We start from the raw sequence: 20,947 nt of genomic DNA on the forward strand, positions 1-20,947 counted from the left end.
GAGCCGGCGGGCGGCGCGGGGGCTTCTGGGGGATGTAGGCGCGGCCTGGCGGGAGCGGCGCCGCCTCAGGGGGCCCGGGCCTCCCTCACCCCCCGCTCCCTCCTTCGCCGTCCCCGGCCCGGCCCGGCCCGGCCCGCGCTGCTCCTGCCGGTTTGTGGGTTTCACATCAGCCCGCTCGGCGCTGGGCCGTGGTGCGGGGGGAGCGGGGGGGGGCAGGGTGGGTTTCAACCCCCTTTTGCAGGGGGTGAGGGGGCGGGAGGTGAACCGAGAGGGGTTTGTGTGCGTGGGTCCTTCTGGTCGCGCCTCGGGGAGAGGGGGGTGTGTGTGTGTGTGTGAGTGAATTGGGCGGTTTCTTCTTGTCTGGGAGGGCTGGGAGGCTCGGCAGGGCGTCCCCCTGGGTGCTGAGAGGCTCCCGCGGCGGCTCCAGGGCCTCGGCAGGGCAGGACGCGGCCCCGTGGGGTGTGACTGGCCTGGAGACCTTCCCCTCCGCTGCCTGCTGCTCACCTCGGCCTGTCTGCGTGATCTCCTCGAGGGCTCCAGGGTGGTTCCTGCAGTGATGGGAAAGAGGTGCACTTAGGGCTGGAAAGGGAGGACAGGCAAGGGGGCTGGAACCAACACTCGAGTCATCCCTCAGCAGGATTCCTGTTAAACCAGCATCTACTTGAAATCCCAGAATGGATCCTCAATTGACACTCGCTCCGTCCTTCAGTTTGTCTCAGGAAGGGCTCGTAGTCTGGCTGTGCCCTCATTTCTCTTTAATTTATTTCTGTTTGGTTCCCTGCGTGCAGCTCCTGTTGGGTTTCTGGAGTAGGGCAAAGCCTCTCCCTCTGCTGGCAGCCCAGCCTGTACCTGAGACATTCCCCTGCCCTCTGTAGGGTGTTAGCACTTAAGCTGACCCTTATTTTTCAAAGTTTGGGGGGCTGTGTTTAAGACAAACCCCCCGATAGCCTGTAGACCTGCTACCAGCAGGACGGGTTTGTGTACTGGTGGCTCTGGATTTACACCAGAGTCTGTCCCTGAGGAGGTGCTGGCAGGCTCTGCCAGCTTTTTTGCCTGCTCCTGGAGAGATAGGAGCACATTGAAATTGGCAGCTGAATGTCATAAGCCTAACACTTGGATTTAATTAACTTCACATCTGTCTGGGTACCCAAAGTGGCTGAAACAGCCCCAAGCCTGGGCTGTGAGAAGTCAGGAAATTGAGGTCAAGGCCCAGTAGCAATTCTCAAGGTTCAGTGGGGAATGAATCAGTTACACCCAAACAACAATTCTGCTGGCTGCCCGTTTCTGGGTCACCTTCCTTCTGCCCACATCTCAGGGAAATCAGTGAAAAGACCCCCCTGGAAATTCCTAAATAAATCTGTAGCCAGCAGAGCACAGTGTGGAGTGTTTTGCCAAGCAAGTGAGAAGGGAAAATATGGGATGGTGCACGTGAGATCTTGCCTGGAGTTTCACCAAGCTCCTCGGCTGGGGGAGCAAAACCCCTGTGAGGTGTCTCAGAACATGCTTATAAAACCTTGCTCCAAGAGGCTTACAGCAGAGGGGTTTTTATTAATGCTTTAAAGCATCGAGATACCAGACAAAGCCCTGTGGTTCGTGGCATTTTTTTATACTTGGGTTTATGCAGAAAGACATTTTAAGCTGGTATAAAGCCTGTCTGAAGTGGCTTCTGGCTGCATGTGGGTCCAGAGGTCTGTTTGCCTGCAATTCAACTGCAAATTGGGGTCTAGGAATGTTAAGAGGAAATAGCCAAGCCGAAGCAGTTCTTTATAAAGCAGCTACATTTACTTTATTTCATAGTGACTAACACGGATTTAATTAGAAAACATCTTTGTCTTCAACTGAAGAATGGTCTTTGTTTGCTGCTTGAGCCATCTGGGGAGATGGAAATAGGTTGGGCTGTGGTGTTCAGGAGCAGCTTTGATTCCTACACACCAAGTGCTGTGGATTGGGATACTGCAGAGAGTTGTCAGGATCCAGCCAAGATATTCCATGCAGCTGAATCCTTAAAAAGATGGAAATAAGTGCTCAGTGCAGTCATTGGAGGAGGTGATCTCTGGGAGAATCTGATGCTCCTCTTCATTGTTTTGTTTTGGGGTTGTTGTTGTTGTTTTTTTTCTTCCATTCATCCCCTGCAATGGGAATTGTAGGAGAATTTGGGAGCTGGCACCTCTGGGATGTGTGATGTGGCTGCTTGCAATCAATCTGTAGGAGCCTTCTGCTGCCCTTGGTGGGGAAGGAGGGGGGGAAAGGAGCTGCTGCAATTATTGCTGTGGGGGTGATGAAAGGAAAAATTTGAAATAGGATTTCAAAGGCTGGCTGGCTGGCTGCTGGGCTTCTGCAGGCAGAATTCCCAGAGAGATCTGTGGAAACTTGTGTGGGACCACTGCAGAATCTCATTTGTTTTCCTTCTTCACAGCAGCCTCTTCTGCAGAGATGGAGTGCAGGAGCCAGCAGCTGAAGCAGGGAGCTTTTATGTTACCAGAAACTTTGGGAGACTGTGGTGTAAGATGCAGAAAGGGTTTGGGGTTTTTTTTCAACCCTTAAAAGCCACAGCAGAGTCTGCCTGAGAGGCAGACACCAGAGTAGGAGCCTCCCCTCTGGATTCCAGCAGCCCCACCACAGTGCAGCAGAGCTGGCTGCAGAGCTCTGGGATGATCTAGTAAAGGATGGGGGGAAACGATGGCTTAATGTTCATGTGGCAGAGCTTGGGTTTGGTTTTGTGGGCACAACCTCTGCCTTCAAGCCCTGCAGAGCTGTTCCAGCTCCAGGCAGGAGCCAGGGCTGGCTGTGTTTGCAGGTGCAGCAGGGAGAGGGGGCTGGCTGAGCAGCACCACCTGCCAACAAGCTGTTTCACCTGGAGAGTGAGGAAAAGGACCTGGGGTTCTAATTGACAAGCAGTTGAACATGAGCCAGCAGTAAGCCCAGGTGGCCAAGAAAGCCAATGGCATCCTGGCCTGTGTTAGAAATAGTGTGACCAGCAGAAGTAGAGAGGTGATTGTTCCCCTGTGCTCAGCACTGGTGAGGCCACACCTGGAGTGTTGTGTCCAGTTTGGGGCACCTCAATTCAGGAGAGATCTCGAGGTGCTGGAGCAAGGACAGAGGAGGGAAAGGAAGCTGGTGAAGGGCCCAGAGAATAAATCTCATGAAGAACACTTGAAGGAGCTGGGAATGTTTAGTGTGAGGAAGAGGAGGCTGAGGGGAGACCTCATCAGTCTGTGCAACTACCTGAAAGGTCATTGTAGAGAGGTTGGTGCTGGTCTCTTCTCACAGGTAATTAGTGACAGAACAAGAGGGAAGGGCTTCAAGCTGCACCAGGGCAGGTTCAGACTGGACATCAGGAAAAACAATTTCACAGCAAGAGTGGTCAGACACTGGAACAGGCTGCCCAGGGAGGTGGTGGAGTCACCATCCCTGGATGTGTTGAAGGGTGGTTTGGATGTGGTGTTGGTGGAGATGGTTTAGGGGAGAACTTTGTAGAGTAGGGATGATGGTTGGACTGGGTGATCTCGAGGGGCTTTTCCAACCTGAATAGTTCTATGATTCTATGAAGCCACCTTAAAATGAAGAGATTTGAGTTCATTTGGGTCTCTGAACATTTGGATGCTCCAAGGGCTGGAGCAGCTCTGCTCTGGAGCCAGGCTGGGAGAGTTGGGGTGTTCAGCCTGGAGAAGAGAAGGCTCCAGGGAGACCTTAGAGCAGCTTCCAGTGCCTGAAGGGGCTCCAGGAAAGCTGGGGAGGGGCTTGGGACAAGGGCAGGGAGGGATGGGATGAGGGGGAATCACTTAAAACTGGAAGAGGGGAGATTGAGGTTGGACATGAGGAAGAAATTCTTTGCAGTGAGGGTGGTGAGAGCCTGGCCCAGGTTGCCCAGGGAAGCTGTGGCTGCCCCATCCCTGGCAGTGTTGAAGGGCAGGTTGGATGGGGCTTGGAGCAACCTGGGCTGGTGGGAGGTGTCCCTGCCCATGCAGGGGGTTGGATCTAGATGATATTTAAGGTTCCTTCCAACCCAAACCATTCCATGATTCTATGATTTTACCTTCAGTGTGAAGGTTTGCAAACTGATTCAAAAGACCTTTCCATTGAATGCAGCTGGATGGAGGAGACCATGTTTTAATGTGTCCTGTGAGGCCTGAGAGATTTCCAGGGCCCTGGTTTGGAAGCAGGAGTTCTCTGGTGGGGGGAAGGAAGGGAGTTTGGAGCAGTTCCCCTTGAGGTGCTGGGCTGGCTGGCAGGGCTCAGCAGCACTGAGGGCTCTGAGGAATTGCCTGTTGCTGCTGCTCCTCCTGCTGATTCTGGCATCGTTAGGGGAGTCATGATTGATTCTGACCTGGTTTTATTTATAAAATCTTGCTTTCTTGCAATGGTCTTCGTGCCATTTTTTAAACATTTTTATCTGTCAAGGTGTCAAAAACTGGAGAATTGCTTTAGAAGTTTATCTCCCAGTCCATCCATCTGTGGCACTTACCAGGTGCCTTTTTATCACTCAGGAGATTACAGCTCCTTCAGGGTGTGTGTTGTGCCTCCAGCAGGGACAGCTGATGTGGCCAGGGCTGCAGGGAACCACAACCCCAGTCTGCCCTGGATGCTCCCAGCACTGATGAGAGCACCCACGTTCTGTCGTGTTCTTTCTCCATACTCCACCACAGAGTCTCCAGACTCTGAATTCAAGGCCAGGTTGGATGGGGCTTGGAACAACCTGGTCTAGTGGGAGGGGTCGCTGCCCATGGATGGTCTCTTCCAACCAAAACAAGTCTATAATTCTAAAAGACATGTGTCTTAAGTCCCTCTCCCCTGCAAGAGGAGAAGGACCAGGCATCCCCAGGTTGCTTTCAGTGGCTGTGAAGTTGGGGGTTCTTTCCTCCTGGCCCTCAGGCTGTTGTGGCCTTAGCCATGCTGTGAGGAGCAGACACACCTTGCTGCTGTAGGCTGGGAGGGTGATGTTCAGGGGTAGGTGGGTGGCTAGGTGATCCAAACCAACTGTTACATCCTTTAGTGTGTGTAGTCCAGCTCCCCCTGGCAGTAGAAGGTTATCAGATTCTGGTTTACAATCTTTGAGGAGCTGCTGAGTTCCTTCCTTTCCTTGTAGAAGTGGACATGGGGTTAAAGCCCAGGCATGGATCTCTCTCTCCTCCTGTTGGCACACTGGCTGCTTTCTGCTGCACCTTCCCTGGAGCAGGTGGTGGCTGGGAGCCATTGTCTGGCTCTCTGGGGTCTGCTTTGTGTGGTCTGAACTCCAGCACCCTCAGGGAAGGAGGTTTCTTTCAGCAGAGACGTTGCTGCTTTGGGTAATGAGGTCAGAAATGTAGAACTGAGCCTGCTCTCCCATGTACAGGCTGCCTTGCCAGCCTCTGATGCACAAGGATATATACTGCTGGGTCTCACCTCTTCCTCTCTCTGCCAACCCTGAATGATTTGAGTTCTCTCCTTTGGAAGCAGCTGCTGTAAATCTTGGATCCCCTGTCCCCAGGGAGCTGCTGCACGCTGAGGATCTGTCTGATGGTTCCCAGGGCGTCCTGACGCTGCCCGGCCAGAAGAGGGATGGGGAAAAGATACTTCTGTGACTACTGTGACAGGTCCTTTCAGGACAACCTTCACAACAGGAAGAAACACCTCAATGGAGTGCAGCACCTCAGGGCTAAGAGGCTCTGGTACGACTTATTCCGAGGTGGGTGCTACCAGCTGTCTGCTGCTCTCTTTCTGGGACTGGGGAGCTGATGGGGGAGGTGGGGGAAGAGATAAAATAAATCAGCTCTGGTGATTTACGTGCAGATTGTCTGTGCCAGTGAATTGTGGACTCGATAGCTTTGCTGTCAAGCAGTCTCAGAGGCAAAACTCACACATATCTGGATGTGGGAAGGGGAAACTGTGGATGTCAGCAGGGACTTGAGGTGAGGTGGAGGAGATAGGGAGGGTGTTGCTGAGCACAGGAGCTGCAGATCAAGCTCTCTTGGCATCACGAGCAAATCTGAGATAGACCTGAGAGAACCAAGTGAGTTGCAGTTCCTGAAGGTGAGTTAGGTGCCTTCTGCAAACCAGAGGTGATCTCTGACATGTGAAGAGTAGGGGTGTAGGTGTGTGTGGAGGAGGTGGGCTGGGGCAGGCTGTGTGCTGGGGCTGCAGCCAGAGTTCTGCCAGGCTGGAGGTGTTGGCTCTCAGGGTGCCTGTGGGAGAGCCTGAGGGTTGACCCCTCGACTGGAGGTCCCAGCAGGGTGAAGGGGCTGGGTAGGCAGCTCAGAGCACTGGTTGCCCAAAACCACCTTGACCAAGGGGAGAGCAGAGGAGGAGAGCAGGTGCATGGGAGTATTGGCAGAGGAGGAGCTGGAGCTCCAGGGCTGGAGGCTGTGTCAGGACATGCTGGAGGAAAGCCCTGTGTCCTCTGCCTGTGCAGCAGGACTCTACTCACCCAGCTCAGTGCTCTGACCTGGCTCACCACACAGTCACCTGTGTCTTAGTGCCAGCCTGAGGAATATGGTGGGAATGTGTGTCCAGGGTCTGTGAGAGAGCAGGACTGTATTGTGGCAGTAGCAAAGGCCTAGTTTGGGCTAAACTGGTAGTGAAACCATTGCCTGTGTGTTCCTCTGCTTCCTTCTGGTTCCTCAGGACCAGGAGCTGCAGGCTGTTTCTGTCTCCTGGAGAGCTTGGTGAGGAACAAACACCTGGTGGAGCTCTGGGCAGCTCTGCTGGATGCCCAACCAGACCTGGACTTTGGAAAGGTTCTCTGTCACAGCCAAGTGTGCAGGACTAACAGCCCCAACCCAGTTCTGGCTGAGTCAGTGGTGCTGAGGCACACCACCTAGCACTTGGCTTCTCACCAGGCTGCAAGCCCTGATTTCACTCTGATTGATAAAATTCCTCATCCCATCCCTGCGTAAGGGGTTTCTCTCCTGTCTCCAGGCACCAGACAGTGCAAGTTCTTCCACAGTCTGTGGGATCTTCCATAGCTTTGGGGCCCATCTTCTTCAGAACATCTCCAGGAGGTAAAGGACCATTTCAGTGGTGACCACTGGAGACTCAGCACAGGGGTGTGTGAGGCCTCACACAGAGCTTTTCTGAGAGCTCTGTGAGGCTTCCTGAGCTGCAAGGAAGTGCTGCAGAGTCCTTGTTTTTCTGTCATGCTTCTTTTCCCTGACTGGCATGGGTAGAAAGCATGAAGCAGAAAGCAAAGGAGGGGATCTGTGCAAGCCAGTGAAGAACTGAAGCCAGGTGTGCAAATTGCCAATTTCTCCATGGCTTAAATTCCTGGTTGTCACATAAAATGGCTTCTCATCAAGCAGCTGCCCTGTTTGGGACCATGGGGTGTTGCTGTGCAAGAGATCTTCACCCTGTGTTGTCCCTTGTCTCCCCCAGATGCTGCTGCTATCCTGCAAGAGGAACAGACCAAGAAACCTTGTCGGAAGTTTCTGCAAACAGGTGAGTTCTTCTGAGGTAGAAAGAACTGCCTGAGCTCCAGCAGCTCCTTTGTGGTAGTAGGAGGAGGTGAACAAGAGGTGAACAACCAAGGCTGTTCCTGAGAGTCTTGGTGTCTGTCTCAGAGGGAGGGAAGGGCTTGGCCTTGTGTGTCTGGTGTGATGGATCTGGGGTTTGGATGCATATTTACAAGGAGAACCTTGTGTGCAGGGCTCTCATGGAGCTCTATGGCTTTTGTTCCAGGACAGTGTGATTTTGGATCCAACTGCAGATTTTCCCACATGACAGAGCAGGACCTGGAGAAGCTGAGTGCCCAGGTGCAAGGTGAGCCCTCAAACAAGAACTTGTCCAGGGGTCCCTGAGGAGGGGGAGTTGCTGCAGGGAGGTGGGCTGGGAGGGGTTTGTGCAGCCAGAGCCTGTGGTCCTGGGGGAGCATGGATCCCTCTCAGTGCTGTGTGGCTGGGAGTGCTGCAGTTCTTCCCATGCTTCCTGCTCTTCATCTGATGGCACAGACACAAACCTAGAGCTGAGCAGTGCTGGTACCACTCAGCAGCAAGCAGCTGAAGCAGGAGTGGGCTTCCTGAGCCCTCGGGGTTTTGTTCAGTCAGGGAATAAAGACTGTCAGCAGCAGAGGGCACTGGTACATCACTTCCCCTTCAATTTATGGATTTGATTTCCCCACACCTCTCTACTACCAGGGAGCTGCTGCATCCACTCTTGGGAAGAGCTAGTCTGCTGTCAGCTGGATTGTCCTGAAGATAGGATGTGGGGTTTTGGATCCAGAAATGGCCTCTGCTTGGGTGGCTTGGGTGGAACTGAGGTTTGGGCAGGGGATGAATGGCAGCTGCTCCCCTGTGTGAGTCCTCAGAGCACTTTTGAACATTTTCATCCTGGGAGTCCCACCTCTTTGCCCTGGTGGCAGCTCAGTGCTCCCTGTAGGATTCATTACTTTGATGGTTGGAGAAGATGTGAGTGAGATGTTGGGGAGAACTTCTGGTGACTGAGGTCCCCACTGGAGATTGTCCAGTCCCAACCCCACCTTGCTCCAAGGCTGGAAACTCTGCAACCTCTCTGGGCAACCTGTTCCAGGGTTTGACCACATTTGCAATTAAAATGCACTATTTTTTAATAGTACAGTGGAAATCCCTGTATTTCAGTTTGTGCCTGTTACCTGCTGTCCCTTCACTGGATACCACTAACTAGTCTGGCTCCATCATCTTAACTCTTGGATATTTAAACACATGGCTGAAAATCCCCCCTTAGCCTTCCCATTCCCAGGCTAAGCAGCCCTGTCTCCCTCAGCCTCTCCTCCTGTGTCAGATGCTCCAGTCCCTTCATCATCTTTGGGGTGTGTCCCTGTGGTACTGGGGAGCCCAGCACTGGACCCAGCACCCAGACCTGGCCTCACCAGTGCAGAGCAGAGAGGATGGATTTGGGGAGGCAGGGATTGGATTTGGGGAAGCAGGGATTGGATTTGAGGAGGAGGGGATTGGATTTGGGGAGGCAGGGATTGGATTTGGGGAGGCAGGGATTGGATTTGGGGAGGCAGGGATTGGATTTGAGGAGGAGGGGATTGGATTTGGGGAGGCGGGGATTGGATTTGGGGAGGCAGGGATTGGATTTGGGGAGGAGGGGATTGGATTTGGGGAGGAGGGGATCAGATTTGAGGAGGCAGGGATCAGACGTGGGGAGACTGGGATGAGATCTGGGGAGAAAGAGATTGGATTTGGGCAAGCAGGGATTGGATCTGAGGAGGGAGAGATCGGATCTGGGAAGGCAGAGATGGGATCTGGGGAAGCAGGAATTGGATTTGAGGAGGCAGAGACTGGGCCTGGAGAGGCAGGGAACCGATTTGGCAGAGAGGGCTGGGATGTGGGCAGGCAGGGCTCTGGTGCCCTGGGGAGCAGGGGACATTCCAGAGCTGTTCCAGTCCTCTGTCCACCAGTCCCCAGGGTGCCTGGGAACCACTGGCTGAGCATCACTGAGCCCCATCTCCTCCTGCTCCAGCCAGTCTTGCTCGGGGCTCATTCCTCCTCCCTGCTGCTAGCTCAGAACCTCCCCCTGACCCTTCTCTGCCACGGATTTTAAGTGCTGGGCTCCTGAGGGGTGACACAGGAGTCAGCCTGTTTGCAGGATCCTGATTCCAGCCATGAAAGGCAGTTTATTGCAGGAGTAGGGAGAGCTTTGTGGAGCAGAGCAGGGGAGGCTGGCAGGCTGCTCTGCACTCAGGCAGCTTTCTTTGCCAGTTACACTTGTTATTGAGTATTGACTGGGGTCAAACAGGTCAGGTGTAAGTGGAGAATTGGCTCAGGAATGAGCTGATTCCTGGGAGGTGACTTGGAAGCCTTGCATTTGTATTACCAAGTCAAACATTTAATTAAACAATTAGACCTGAAGGAGTGATGGCCAGGGGACAGGGGGGTGCCTGGTCCTTGGCTGTGTGGCTCTCACAGGAATGCCTGGTTGTGGAGTTAAATCCTGCCAGCCTCTCACATCGTGTGGCTCCATGGAAATCCCTTCTGAGCCAAGTGAGGGGGCTGAGCACCTCACAGACCAATATCCTGATCCCTTGAGCCCCCAGAGAGCTTGGAGAGGTTTGGTGGAGGGAAGAGCTCAGCAGGACTTGGTGGAGAAGAGGGGCAGCCCACAACACAGTGGACTGGATGGAAGGAACAGCTGCAAAAGCCATTTGGTGTGTCCTGGGAACATCTCACCACTTCTCAGGCTCCTGAAGCAGCAGTGTCCCAGATGGTGAGGCTTAGGGCTGAGTTTGAGGTGAGCTAGTGTGTGGCAGGTTGGACTTGTTCTAGTGACAGAATCACAGAGTGGTGGGGGTTGGAAGGGACCTCTGGAGACCATCTAGTCCAACCCCCCTTCCAGAGCAGGGTCACCCAGAGCAGGTGGCACAGGTTGGAATCCAGGTGGGTTTGGAGTGTCCTCAGTGATGGAGACTCCACAACCACTCTGGGCAGCTGTTGCAGTGCTCTGCCATCCTCACAGTCAGGAAGTTCCTCCTCATGTTTAGATTGAACTTCCTATGTTCACGTTTGTGCCTGTTACCTCTTGTCCTGTCACTGGGCACCACTGGAACAAGACTGGCCCCTCCTCCTGACACCCACCCTTGAAGTATTGATAAGTATTGATAAGATCCCCCCTCAATCTTCTCCAGACTAAAAAGCCTCAATTCCCTCAGCCTTTATTTGTAAGAGAGATGTTCTCATTCCCTCATCATCTTTGTAGCCCTTTGCTCTCCCACCTCCAGCAGCTCCCTGTCCTTCTTGAAGCCCAGAAGAGACCTGATCCTCGTGGTGTGTCCATCAGGCTCCTCTGTCAGTAACATCCCTGTCTGTGTTGGTACCTGGCCCTGATGTTCCTGTGCTGGGAGGCATCACAGCCCAGTGGGATGATACAGTCCACGTTAGAGCAGTGGTCTGGATCAGGTGGCCTCCTCCTGAATTCCCTCAGAGATTTCCCATCTGAACCAGCAGCAGCTGGGAGGTTTGGCCAGGCTTGCAGCCCAGGGTGATCAGGGATTTGAGATGAGCCCAGAGCCTGGAGGCTCTGGAGCCCTCTCTCTGCTGTGCAGATCCTCAAGTGACTGGGCTGGGGATGGCCACGTTCTGCCTCTGCTGGGGGACAAGTGGAGGGTCTCCTGGTGGCTCCACAGCACTGCTCAACTCTGCTTTCCTCAGCCCTGCTGCAGGGATGTGGAATCAGAGGAGCTGTTGAACCTGTGCCTCCCATTGTCCAGGGGCAGATCCCTAAGGAAAAGGTGCAAAGAAATCCTGTAGTAAAGAGCTGTAGCCAAATAACCCGTGTTCAGCAGCCGTGGGTAACCACAGGAAAGCCCTTTCTGACTGTTTTTTTTAACACTGTTAAACCCTGATGGAATTTGTGTCCTGTACTTACTGGACCTGTGCCTTAGTCCATGTGAAGGGTTTGGTGTTGGTAGTTCACCTCCCACCAGTCCAGGCTGCTCCAAGCCCCAGCCACAGCTTCTCTGGGCAACCTGGGCCAGGGTCTCACCACCCTCACAGCAAAGAATTTCTTCCTCATGTCTCACCTAAAACTCCCCTCTTCCAGTTTAAAACCCTTCCCCCTGCTCCCATCCCTCCCTGCCCTTGTCCCAAGTCCCTCCCCAGCTTTCCTGGAGCCCCTTCAGGCACTGGAAGGTGCTCTAAGGTCTCCCTGGAGCCTTCTCTTCTCCAGGCTGAACACCCCAACTCTCCCAGCCTGTCTCCAGAGCAGAGCTGCTCCAACCCTCCCATCATCTCCGTGGCCTCCTCTGGACTCTCTCCAACAGCTCCATGTCCTTCTTTTGTTGGGGACCCCAGCACTGGCCCCAGCCCTGGAGGGGGGTCTCAGCAGAGCAGAGGGGACAATCCCCTCCCTGGCCCTGCTGGTCCCACTGCTGGGGATGCAGCCCAGGACACGGGTGGTTTCTGGGCTCCTGTTGAGCTTCTCCTCACCCAGCACCCCCAAGTCCTTCTCCCCATGGCTGCTCTCCATCCAGCCCTTGGTGACAAGCAGAAACAGTGCTCCCACAGCCAGCTGTCACCTCTTGGCTGCTGGGCAGTCACTTCCTGAGCTGCTCACATTGTAGGGCATCATCAGCTGTACCCTTCAGCTGCAGCCTGCTGCTCTTCATCTGCTCTGGAGGAGTCTGGGCTCCCACATCATCCTGCCTGGGAAGGGAGCTGAAGGATTCCATGGAAATCTCTGGATGGTCTGCTCTGTGCTGCTGGTTGTGTCTCACATACGATGGTTCAGGAAGAAAACTCAGGCTAAAAGTTGCATGAGGAGAGAAGATAAATCTGGACTCCAGCTTTGGCATCAGTAGAGTCACTCCAAGGCTGCAGCCACTCTTAATTGGCTGTAATTAGACTCTGAAGCAGACACCCCAGTGAGAAGATGGGGAAGAACCTTCACACCTGTCCTGCTGCTGCAGCCTGGCTGGCTGCATGACCCTGCATGAGGCCAAAGGGCTGGTGGTTGTGTTTCAGAGTGAGAGCTTGGAATGCCTGTTGGCATCCAGGGTGTATTTCCAGTCTCACAGCAGGTTTGGTGGTCTCTGGGTGGCGTGTGTCTCAGCTCCAGAGGAGATGAGATGAAAGATTTGCCTTTTTGATGGACGTGCATCAAGGTGGACAGAGCCAGACCTGTACCTGCTGCCTTATTTCTCAGCCTGAGGGTTGGAGTGTTTTGAAGCAGAAGCTTGTGGAGCTGTGTGAACAGGGAGCCAGCTGGATGTCTTTCTCATGGGGAGACCTGGGGCCTCATTTAGGCCAGTGTGAGCCTGGAGTTTTCCACCACAGCCAGTGAGCTTTTCTGGATGAGGCAGTGGGTTGTGGCTGCACAAGTCCCTCCAGCTCCTGTTGTGGTGGCCTTGAGGTCCCTGCTGCAAACAGAAACTTTGGCAGTTTTTGGTCTGGCCTGTGTTGGAGCTTGGAGAGGGTCAGAAAGGAGATCCTGATGGTAGGTAGAGGTAGGAGAGGTTTTCCTGTGACTTTCTTCCCTGTGACTTTCTTCCCAGCCTCATCGTAACCTCTCACAACCACTGCTTGTCCCCCTTGCTGAGGTGGGATGTGTCCAGATTCCAGAAACCTTGGAACAAGGGGAAATAAGGTGGCAGTGGTCAAGTCTAGGGAAGCCTGATCTGGGAGCTAAGTTCAGATATGCTGAGGCTGAGTAGTGCCCAGCCCACCAGCCTGAGGTTCTTGCCTCCCCACTGCCCTCCCTGGGTTGATCCTGAATAGCTCTGCTGGGGCTTTGCTCCTTGGGAGCAGCTGTAGGAGATGTGATCAGTCCTGTCTCCAGACATGTCCTTATGGCCAGGTTGCAGAGCAACACCTCAACACCAGGACCACAGCAGGCTGTCTTTGTGGTGGCAGTGACTGCATTGTCACCCCTCCCCACAGCAGCAGATGAAAAGGCTGGATGACAAATTATCCATCTGCGGCTGCTCATTGTGTAGCACATTTCTGCCATCCTTATTAATATTAAACAGGCAGATGACTAATTGGTTGCCACCACGAGGATGAAGTGATCCTTCACTCTGCCCAAGCAATATTAATTTCACACCCTGTCTGGAAATGTATAATGTTTTCCTTAAACGTGTGACATATGGTGGGTAGGTGTGGAGCAGGCTCCTGGTGGACACAGCTGCAGGTGGCTGCTGCCAGGCTGGGACCACTGGTGGCTTCATCTCCAGATGGGCTGAGGAGCCTCCAGAGGGTCATCCCACAGGGTTCAGTGAGCGGGGACAGAGGGCAGTGACACACAGCTGCCCGGGCTTCATTTTTATTAATATCAGTGCTTGTTCTTCAAGTATCACTTTCCCTTTCTGTTCGGTGGGAACTTTCCACTAGGCTGGAGGTCTGGTGGCTCTGAGCATCTCACATCTCCTCAGCCTGTGCTGCCTGACGTGCTCTTGGGGTAATGACTGTGACAAGGACTCCTGCTAGACCCTCTTCTCCACTGGCACCCCGCCCTGCTTTGTCACTGGGAACTTTGCTAACTGTGGATTTCTGCCCACTGGGAGGGACTGGGGAGTGCTGGGCTACCCCACTGGCTCTGTGCCCTCCTGCCAGAGAGGACAGTGCTGCAGGACAGGGTGCTGGGTGCTGCCAGGACCCCGGGCTGCCCAGCCCCCTGGGAGACAGCAGAGGTTCCCCGCCGCTTTCCTTGCTCCTTCTGAACTTGCATGAGAAAATGCAGGAGGTTGTTCCCCTCCCCACACTGTGCTCTGCTCTGCCAGGCTGGGTGGCAGTGCCCAGCCCTGTCCCTGCAGGGCCTGGGGACACGTCAGGCAGCCTGTGCCTTCGGCAGGGCTGACAGCACCTCTGAAAGCCGCTCTCCTGCTCGCCCGCTCGCGCTCAGCCTTTCAGACTCTCTCGGCCTGCCAAGTCTGCATCGATCCAGACAGACGTCCCTGTCACCCCCACCTAACTGGGCAGAGGTGGCTGAGTCCCTCCTGCCAGTTGGAGGGACACGTCTTTGGATACAGCTGAGGGCTGGGGGCCAGCAGAGGCTGTGTCAGGGAGGACGAGGACGGTCTGCCCGGGGGGAGGTGTCAGCCTCCCCTCAGCTCCCCGACCTGCCGTGCTCACTGGCTCTGGCTGGCTGGAGCTGTCACCAGTGAGGGCACCAGGCATCGGATGGCAGGGGAGGAGGAGGGGGCACCACAGCCAAACCACAAACTCTCCACCATGCAGGGTAACGAGCAGGGGTTTATGGAGTGAAAGGGCTGCAGCCCAGACAGCTGACAGCCCCCTCCTCTCTCTCTCCCTCTCCTTCTGTCTCATCCAGGAGAGCAGAGATTGAAGGAGCTGCGGCAGGAGGGAGCAGATGTCCCACCTGGCACCATTGAGGACTGGCTGGAGAAGAGAGCCAAGAGACTGAGCATGGCTCAGAGCAACAGGTACTGGTGTGGGTGGGAGGACCCAGCCCGTGGGAGGGCTGGCTGCTGCAGAGGAGGGTCCCACGAGAGGGTGAGTGGGACAGGAGGAGGTGCAGCTGATCAGGGGTCCCAGCTCCCCAGCCCCCTGAGCTGTCATTTCACACCCATCCTGCCAGTGCTGTATCCCTGCTCCCAGCACCCACCACAGACACAGGGTGGCTCCAGGTCTGGCATACCTGCATCAGGGATGTGTGCTCTTGTCTGCCTGTGTGCAGGGGGGTCCAGGCCAGGCTGTGCTGCCTGTGGCTGCATCCCTGGGGTACTCCTGTGCCCTCAAGTGCACAGACACGCCTGGGAGGACAATGCCCCCGTGGTGCTGGGTTATTAATGCCCAGAGTTCAGTGGCAGGAGCCTGCTCTCGTCTGTTGACAGCTTCCCCATCCTCTGCCTGCACTTCTCTGCCAGTCCCTGCCTGGGGGAGGGTGGAACCAGCTCCTCCTCATGGCATTCACTGGGATCCAGGCCCTGCCTGCCTGCTGCTTCCTCACTCACCTGACTGTGCCGCAGACTTAATTGGATGACATTTGGGCAGGTGCCAAATCTCTCTTTTGTTCTTCTTCTGTTTGCTCCTGTCCTCTCTGTGCTTGGTCTGGGCAGAATTTTCCTTCTGGTGCTTGTCTGGGCTTGTTGCTGCCTGTTAGCTCCATCCATCAGCTTGGCTGCTCTAAGCCTTGCAGTCCTAACCTTCCTACCCTGGACACTTCACTTGCCCCATTTTGCCCCTGAATCCCTTCATCTTGGGCTGATTGTCTCTTCCAGAAGATAGCCATTGCCATACCCAGTGGAATTTCCAGACCTTCATAACTATTTGGTCCCTACTGCCTCCAAAGATGCACAAGACTTGGGATTTGTAGGGTTGTAGCCTTCTTCCCAGCTTCTCTGCCCCTGCAGGCCCAGAAAAACCATCTACTACTGGAACTAAACACCAACTATCCAAAGGTTCTCTTCCTTATCTGACCCCTGGCCCTGTCACTCCATTATCCCCTTGTGCTCTCCAGCCCCAGCCTGGCCCTTCTGAGCCACTGTGTGTTTTGCTTTGTCTGCCAGAGAAGATGTTGGGAGCAGGTCCCTGTGCTCTTGATGCCTGGGGAGTCCGTGTTTCTCCTGACAGTGCTTTTAAGGACAAGGAGCTCCCTCTCCCTCCTTGAGAGCCCTGAACTGTGGCAGAAGCTGTGGCAGGTGCTTTGGGGAATTTGTGGGTTTGGGTGATAACCTGCCCAGAGGCTGCCTTGCCTGGCTGCTGGTGCCAGTAAAGACCATTACTCTGCACAGAACAGTAGAGGAAGACTTCTCCAGGGCAGTCAGCTCCAAAAGAGATGCTGGAGACCCAGCTCCACCTCTTGTCTCCTCTGGCAGCATGGAGTAGAAAGGTTTCAAGCAGGGATGGAAAGGTCCTTGGAAGCAGGACGCTCCCAGAGCACGACGGGAGGATGTTGCTGTGTTGGAGCGTAGCCCAGTTTCTGTCCCTGCCTTGCTGAGGGCTTCCTGGACCTGGCAAGCAGTCACAGGTGGAGGTGCAGCCTGGTGTGGTCTCCAAGTACACCCCAGTACAAAGAAAACACTGTGCTGGGCTGGCAGTGGCCATGTAGCAGCCCGCTGGCTGAAGGGTGGCAGTCACTTGAGCACTGAGTGTCACCTGGATGACCCCATGGATGGAGAGTTGCCTTCCACCCCACCTTCCTGCAGCCACTCTCCCAGCCTGGGCTCAAGGGAATGATCTTCACTGAAAGGGTGGTTAAGCATTGGCACAGGCTGCCCAGGGAGGTGGTTGAGTCTCCATCCCTGGAAGTGTTTAAGAGACATGTAGATGTGGTGCTGAAGGACATGGTTTAGCAGCAGACTTTAGGTAGAGTTGGGTTGGAGTTGGATTCGATGATCTTAAAGGTCTTTTCCAACCAGAGTGATTCTGTGGTTCCATGATCTTCATTCAGAAGCCTCCACCTGATGCTTGTCTTCAAAGTCAGGCTGTGCCATTGCTTTCTGGAGAGCTGGGGTGGAGTTGGATGGAGTTCATGTAGTTCTTCCAGCAGTGGAGCTCTGCCAGGGTGTGATTGATTTTTAACCTGATTTCCAAAGGAAAAGGAACATGTCAGTGCACGTGAGTGTGTTCTTCTGTCCTAACTGCTGTGGGGCCCCCTTGCTGATTTCCCTCAGAAAGGGGCTGAGGCCTTGAAGCTGCTGAGATACTGCAGGTTTCATAGAGTCCCAGACTGCTTTGGGTTGGAAGGGACCATGAAGATCACCCAGTCCCAATGCCCTGCCATGAACAGGGACACCTCCCACCAGCCCAGGTTGCTCCAAGCCCCATCCAGCCTGGTCTTGAACACTCCCAGGGATGGGGCAGCCACAGCTTCCCTGGGCAACCTGGGCCAGGGTCTCACCATCCTCACCCCAAAGAATTTCCTCCTCATGTCCAACCTCAATCTCCCCTCTTCCAGTTTCAATCCATTCCCCCTTGTCCTCTCCCTCCCTGCCCTTGTCCCAAGCCCCTTCCCAGCTTTCCTGGAGCCCCTTCAGGCACTGGAAGCTGCTCTAAGGTCTCCCTGGAGCCTTCTCTTCTCCAGGCTGAACACCCCAACTCTCCCAGCCTGGCTCCAGAGCAGAGCTGCTCCAGCCCTCCTATCATCTCTGTGGCCTCCTCAGGACTCTCTCCATGAGCTCCATGTCCTTCCTGTGTTGGGGACCCCAGCCCTGGCCCCAGCCCTGCAGGGGGTCTCAGCAGAGCAGAGGGGACAATCCCCTCCCTGGCCCTGCTGGTCCCACTGCTGGGGATGCAGCCCAGGACGCGGGTGGTTTCTGGGCTCCTGTTGAGCTTCTCCTCACCCAGCACCCCCAAGTCCTTCTCCTCAAGGCTGCTCTCCCCTCATTCTCCCCCCAGCCTGTGCTTGTGCTTGGTTTCATGAATATGGAAGTAGGTAGGGGAGAAGGATTCCATGAATGCCTTCTGCAAGGAAATATTCCTGACCTGTGCTAGACACCGGCGGGTCCCCAGGGGCCGAGCTGCTCAGCATGCTCCAGCAGTAGGCAGACCTTTGGTAGCACTTGTGTCTTATGAGCCCCCAGGGAACTGAGTACCCAGACAACGTCCTCCCTATTGATCAGTCCTTCTGCTCGCAGAGCAGCTCATTAGTTGGTAGCTGGGCTGCTCCACCCCATCCCACCCCCACCCCACTGCTGTGGGGCCTCAGCCACAGCACCTGCAGGGAGCAAAAGACACTCCTGGCCAGGGGGGGCTTGGGGTGCACCCGGGAGTCCCGACTCATCCCCAGCTCTGGAGATGCCAATCAAGGGGACAAACGTTAGACCAGGTGACTTTGCTCTTTGTTAGTTGCCTGGAAAACACTGCACTCAACTTCTGGAGCTGGCTTGTGGCCACGCTGTCAGCCCTGCAGGAGGGAGGGAAGGGTGCTGCTTCTCCGGAGAGTTATGTAAAGGGGTTTGATTGGATTTCTTCTGGCATAACAATTAAAAAGATTCATCAGGGTCCAAGGTAGAGGCCTGAGAACCTGAAGGCTGCTGTCAGAGCTTGTGCTGCAGAACAAATGAGTTTCCTGCGCTCAGGAATTAATGGAAAAGGTAGGTTTCCTGGGAGTTTAAGCCTGCCCCCGCCGAGCGCGCTGTTCAGCAGGGAGCGCTGCTGCTCCCTCCTGCGCTCCAGCCTGGGCTGCTGTTTGCTGCGGCCTCAGCTGGAGGGGGAGAGACAGAAGTGCTTCCCAGGCTGGAGCTGGAGGTGGCAGCCAGTTCCCTCTGCTGAAGGGTGCTTCTGTCAACACACCCCGGTGCTTTGGCAGCTGCTTTGTTTCCGAGGGGTCCTTGTCCTTTGGGAAGTGCACAGCTGGCTGGGGAGTCAGGCTGCTGGGAAGGAAACATCTGCTGGTTGTGTTCCATCCTCTCCAAACTCAGCTGTGCAGGGAGTGGGGGGCAGCTGGGGCTGGGGGGGGCAGCACCAGCCCTGCTGTCTGCACCAGGCCTCTCCTCCCAGCAGCTGCCCCTCTTGGGGGGCTCTTCCTGCCCCCTCAGGCCCCCTTCCCTTCATGCCACCCCCTCCCCATTTTTCAGGGGTGTGCACCAGGTTAGTGAGCACCAACTTGTTGTTACATGGCAGCTCTGCTGTTGGGTCTGGTGAGGGGGGTGAACACAGCTTCTTGTTGATAACCAAACCCCTCCTCTGCTGGGCATCTCCTCTTCTGGGGGCTTTGAGAGGGGGGACACAGGGATGCTCAGCCCCCAAGCAAGGCCTTGCTGTCAAACTGAGACTCTGTCCCTTCCCTCTTCCCACCTCTGCAGTGCTCTGCCTGAGAAACCAGTGCCTTTCCAGTACCCACCGGGCTGGCCACCAGTGCAGGACCTGCCCCTGTCCCTGCAGGCCCCTCCACCTGGGGGGTGGCCCATCCCCCCCAACCTGCAGTGGGGCTGAGGCACCAGGACCCCCAGGTTCTGCTGGAGATGGACTTCTTCCTCACCTGCTTTAAGAAAGGGATGGAATTATTTCTCTACAATTTTATACCAATAAAAACCTCCCCCCGCCCCTTGTAGCCTTTGTGTGTCCTGTTTGTTCCCCCCTGGGGGTTGAGCTGGATGGAGGGTTCCCTGCCACTGGAACAGGGGTCTGAGCTCCAGCCTCACACGAAGGGGACTGGGAAGGCAGCTGTAACCAGGCTTTTAAAATTGATGTTTCATATTTCCTCCCGTGGTGATGACTTATGTTGGCTCCTGTTAAATTCAGAGTGTCAAACTGCTTCAGTTCAGGTGCTGAAGCTCCTCGTGAAGAGCTCGGGGAGCTCCCCTGAGTCCCCTGCTCCTGCTCCCACCGTGCTGAACATGAGGAGTGAGGAGGGAAAAACACCCCAAGGTTTCTCCTCCTCCAGGAAATTAAGGAAACAGTGAGTGCCAGTGGGACAAACCCCTCCGTGGGTCACTCCCTGCTCTGGGAGCTGACTGGCCAGGTGTGTGCTCTGGGGGCTGGATCTGGGAGGAGAGGGATGAAGGAGACCTTGGCTTGTTGTTCTCAGGTGGGTGCTGGGCTTCACCTTGGAGCTGCTGGGTGTGCAGGGGTGGATCCTGGGAGAGCAGCTCTCCAAGGTCAGGTCTGTCCAGGCTGGCTGGACCTCCTGCCAGTGCATTCCAGGTTTGGCTGCACACGGTGGTGGTGGCTCCAGATTCATGAAGAGCACGGGCATGAGCCAGCACCTCCAGCCAGATCCTGCCTGGATTGTGCCTGTGCTCAGCTGCCCAGGGCAGGGCAGAGCTCCCTACCTCAGGGTGTGTGGGTGGATGGACATTGGGAGCTGTCACTCCCTCTCCTGGGACACCTCTGTGACATGAGCAGGGGTTTGGATGTCACCACAGCATGGCTGGGTGAGGAGCTGCCCGAGCCCTGCCTGCAGCACAGAGACTCTGCAGGAGCTGCTGGAGCTTTAAGCCAAACTCGATGTTTTTATCCTTCCCAGCTGAACATGAGCCAGTGTGTGCCCAGATGGCCAAGAAGGCCACCAGCATCCTGGCTTGGGTTAGCACTAGTGTGGCCAGCAGGACCAGGGCAGGGATTGTCCCCCTGTGCTGGCACTGGTGAGGCTGCACCTTGGATCCTGGGGTCAGGTCTGGGCGCCTCAGGACAAGAAGGACATGGAGGGGCTGGAGAGTGTCCAGGGAAGGGCAGCAGAGCTGGGGAAGGAGCACAAGTCTGAGCAGGAGCAGCTGAGGGAGCTGGGGGTGTCCAGCCTGGAGACCAGGAGGTGAGGGGAGACCTGCTGGCTCTGCAGCTGCCTGAGAGGAGGTTGGAGCCAGGGGGGTTGGGCTCTGCTCCCCAGGAACAAGTGATAAGATGAGGAAATGGCCCCAGGTTGTGCCAGGGGAGGTTTAGGTTGGATCTTGGGAAAAATTTCTTCCTGGCAAGGGTTGTCAGGGCCTGGCCCAGGCTGCCCAGGGCAGGGTGGAGTCCCCATCCCTGGAGGGGTTTCCAAGCCCTGGAGATGGTGCTGAGGGACATGGGGCAGGGGTGGCCTTGGCAGGGCTGGGTTAGTGGTTGGACTCGATGATCTGGCCTTTCCCAACCAGAACAATCCTGTGCTTCTGTGCTCC

At 55.4% G+C, this 20,947-nt stretch overlaps 1 protein-coding gene across 5 annotated transcripts; it reads left to right on the forward strand.

The window, feature by feature from the left end:
- The first annotated feature begins 43 nt into the window (after window positions 1-43).
- On the forward strand, window positions 44-19,396 carry ZMAT5 (zinc finger matrin-type 5). Of its 5 annotated transcripts, none has more exons than XM_051634028.1 (6): window positions 44-154; window positions 5,437-5,665; window positions 7,348-7,410; window positions 7,651-7,731; window positions 14,716-14,827; window positions 19,154-19,396. In XM_051634028.1, exons 2-6 carry the CDS (start codon window positions 5,539-5,541, stop codon window positions 19,281-19,283), a joined length of 513 nt encoding a protein of 170 aa, XP_051489988.1. In that variant the 5' UTR covers window positions 44-154; window positions 5,437-5,538; the 3' UTR covers window positions 19,284-19,396. The 5 variants fall into 5 exon arrangements, with proteins under 5 accessions (XP_051489988.1, XP_051489989.1, XP_051489985.1 ...); XM_051634029.1 differs by having other exon boundaries at window positions 5,468-5,665; XM_051634025.1 differs by having other exon boundaries at window positions 44-150.
- Window positions 19,397-20,947: the final 1,551 nt, after the last annotated feature.

The sequence above is a fragment of the Apus apus genome, chromosome 16 (genome assembly GCF_020740795.1).
Source record: "Apus apus isolate bApuApu2 chromosome 16, bApuApu2.pri.cur, whole genome shotgun sequence".
Taxonomy (NCBI): domain Eukaryota; kingdom Metazoa; phylum Chordata; class Aves; order Apodiformes; family Apodidae; genus Apus; species Apus apus.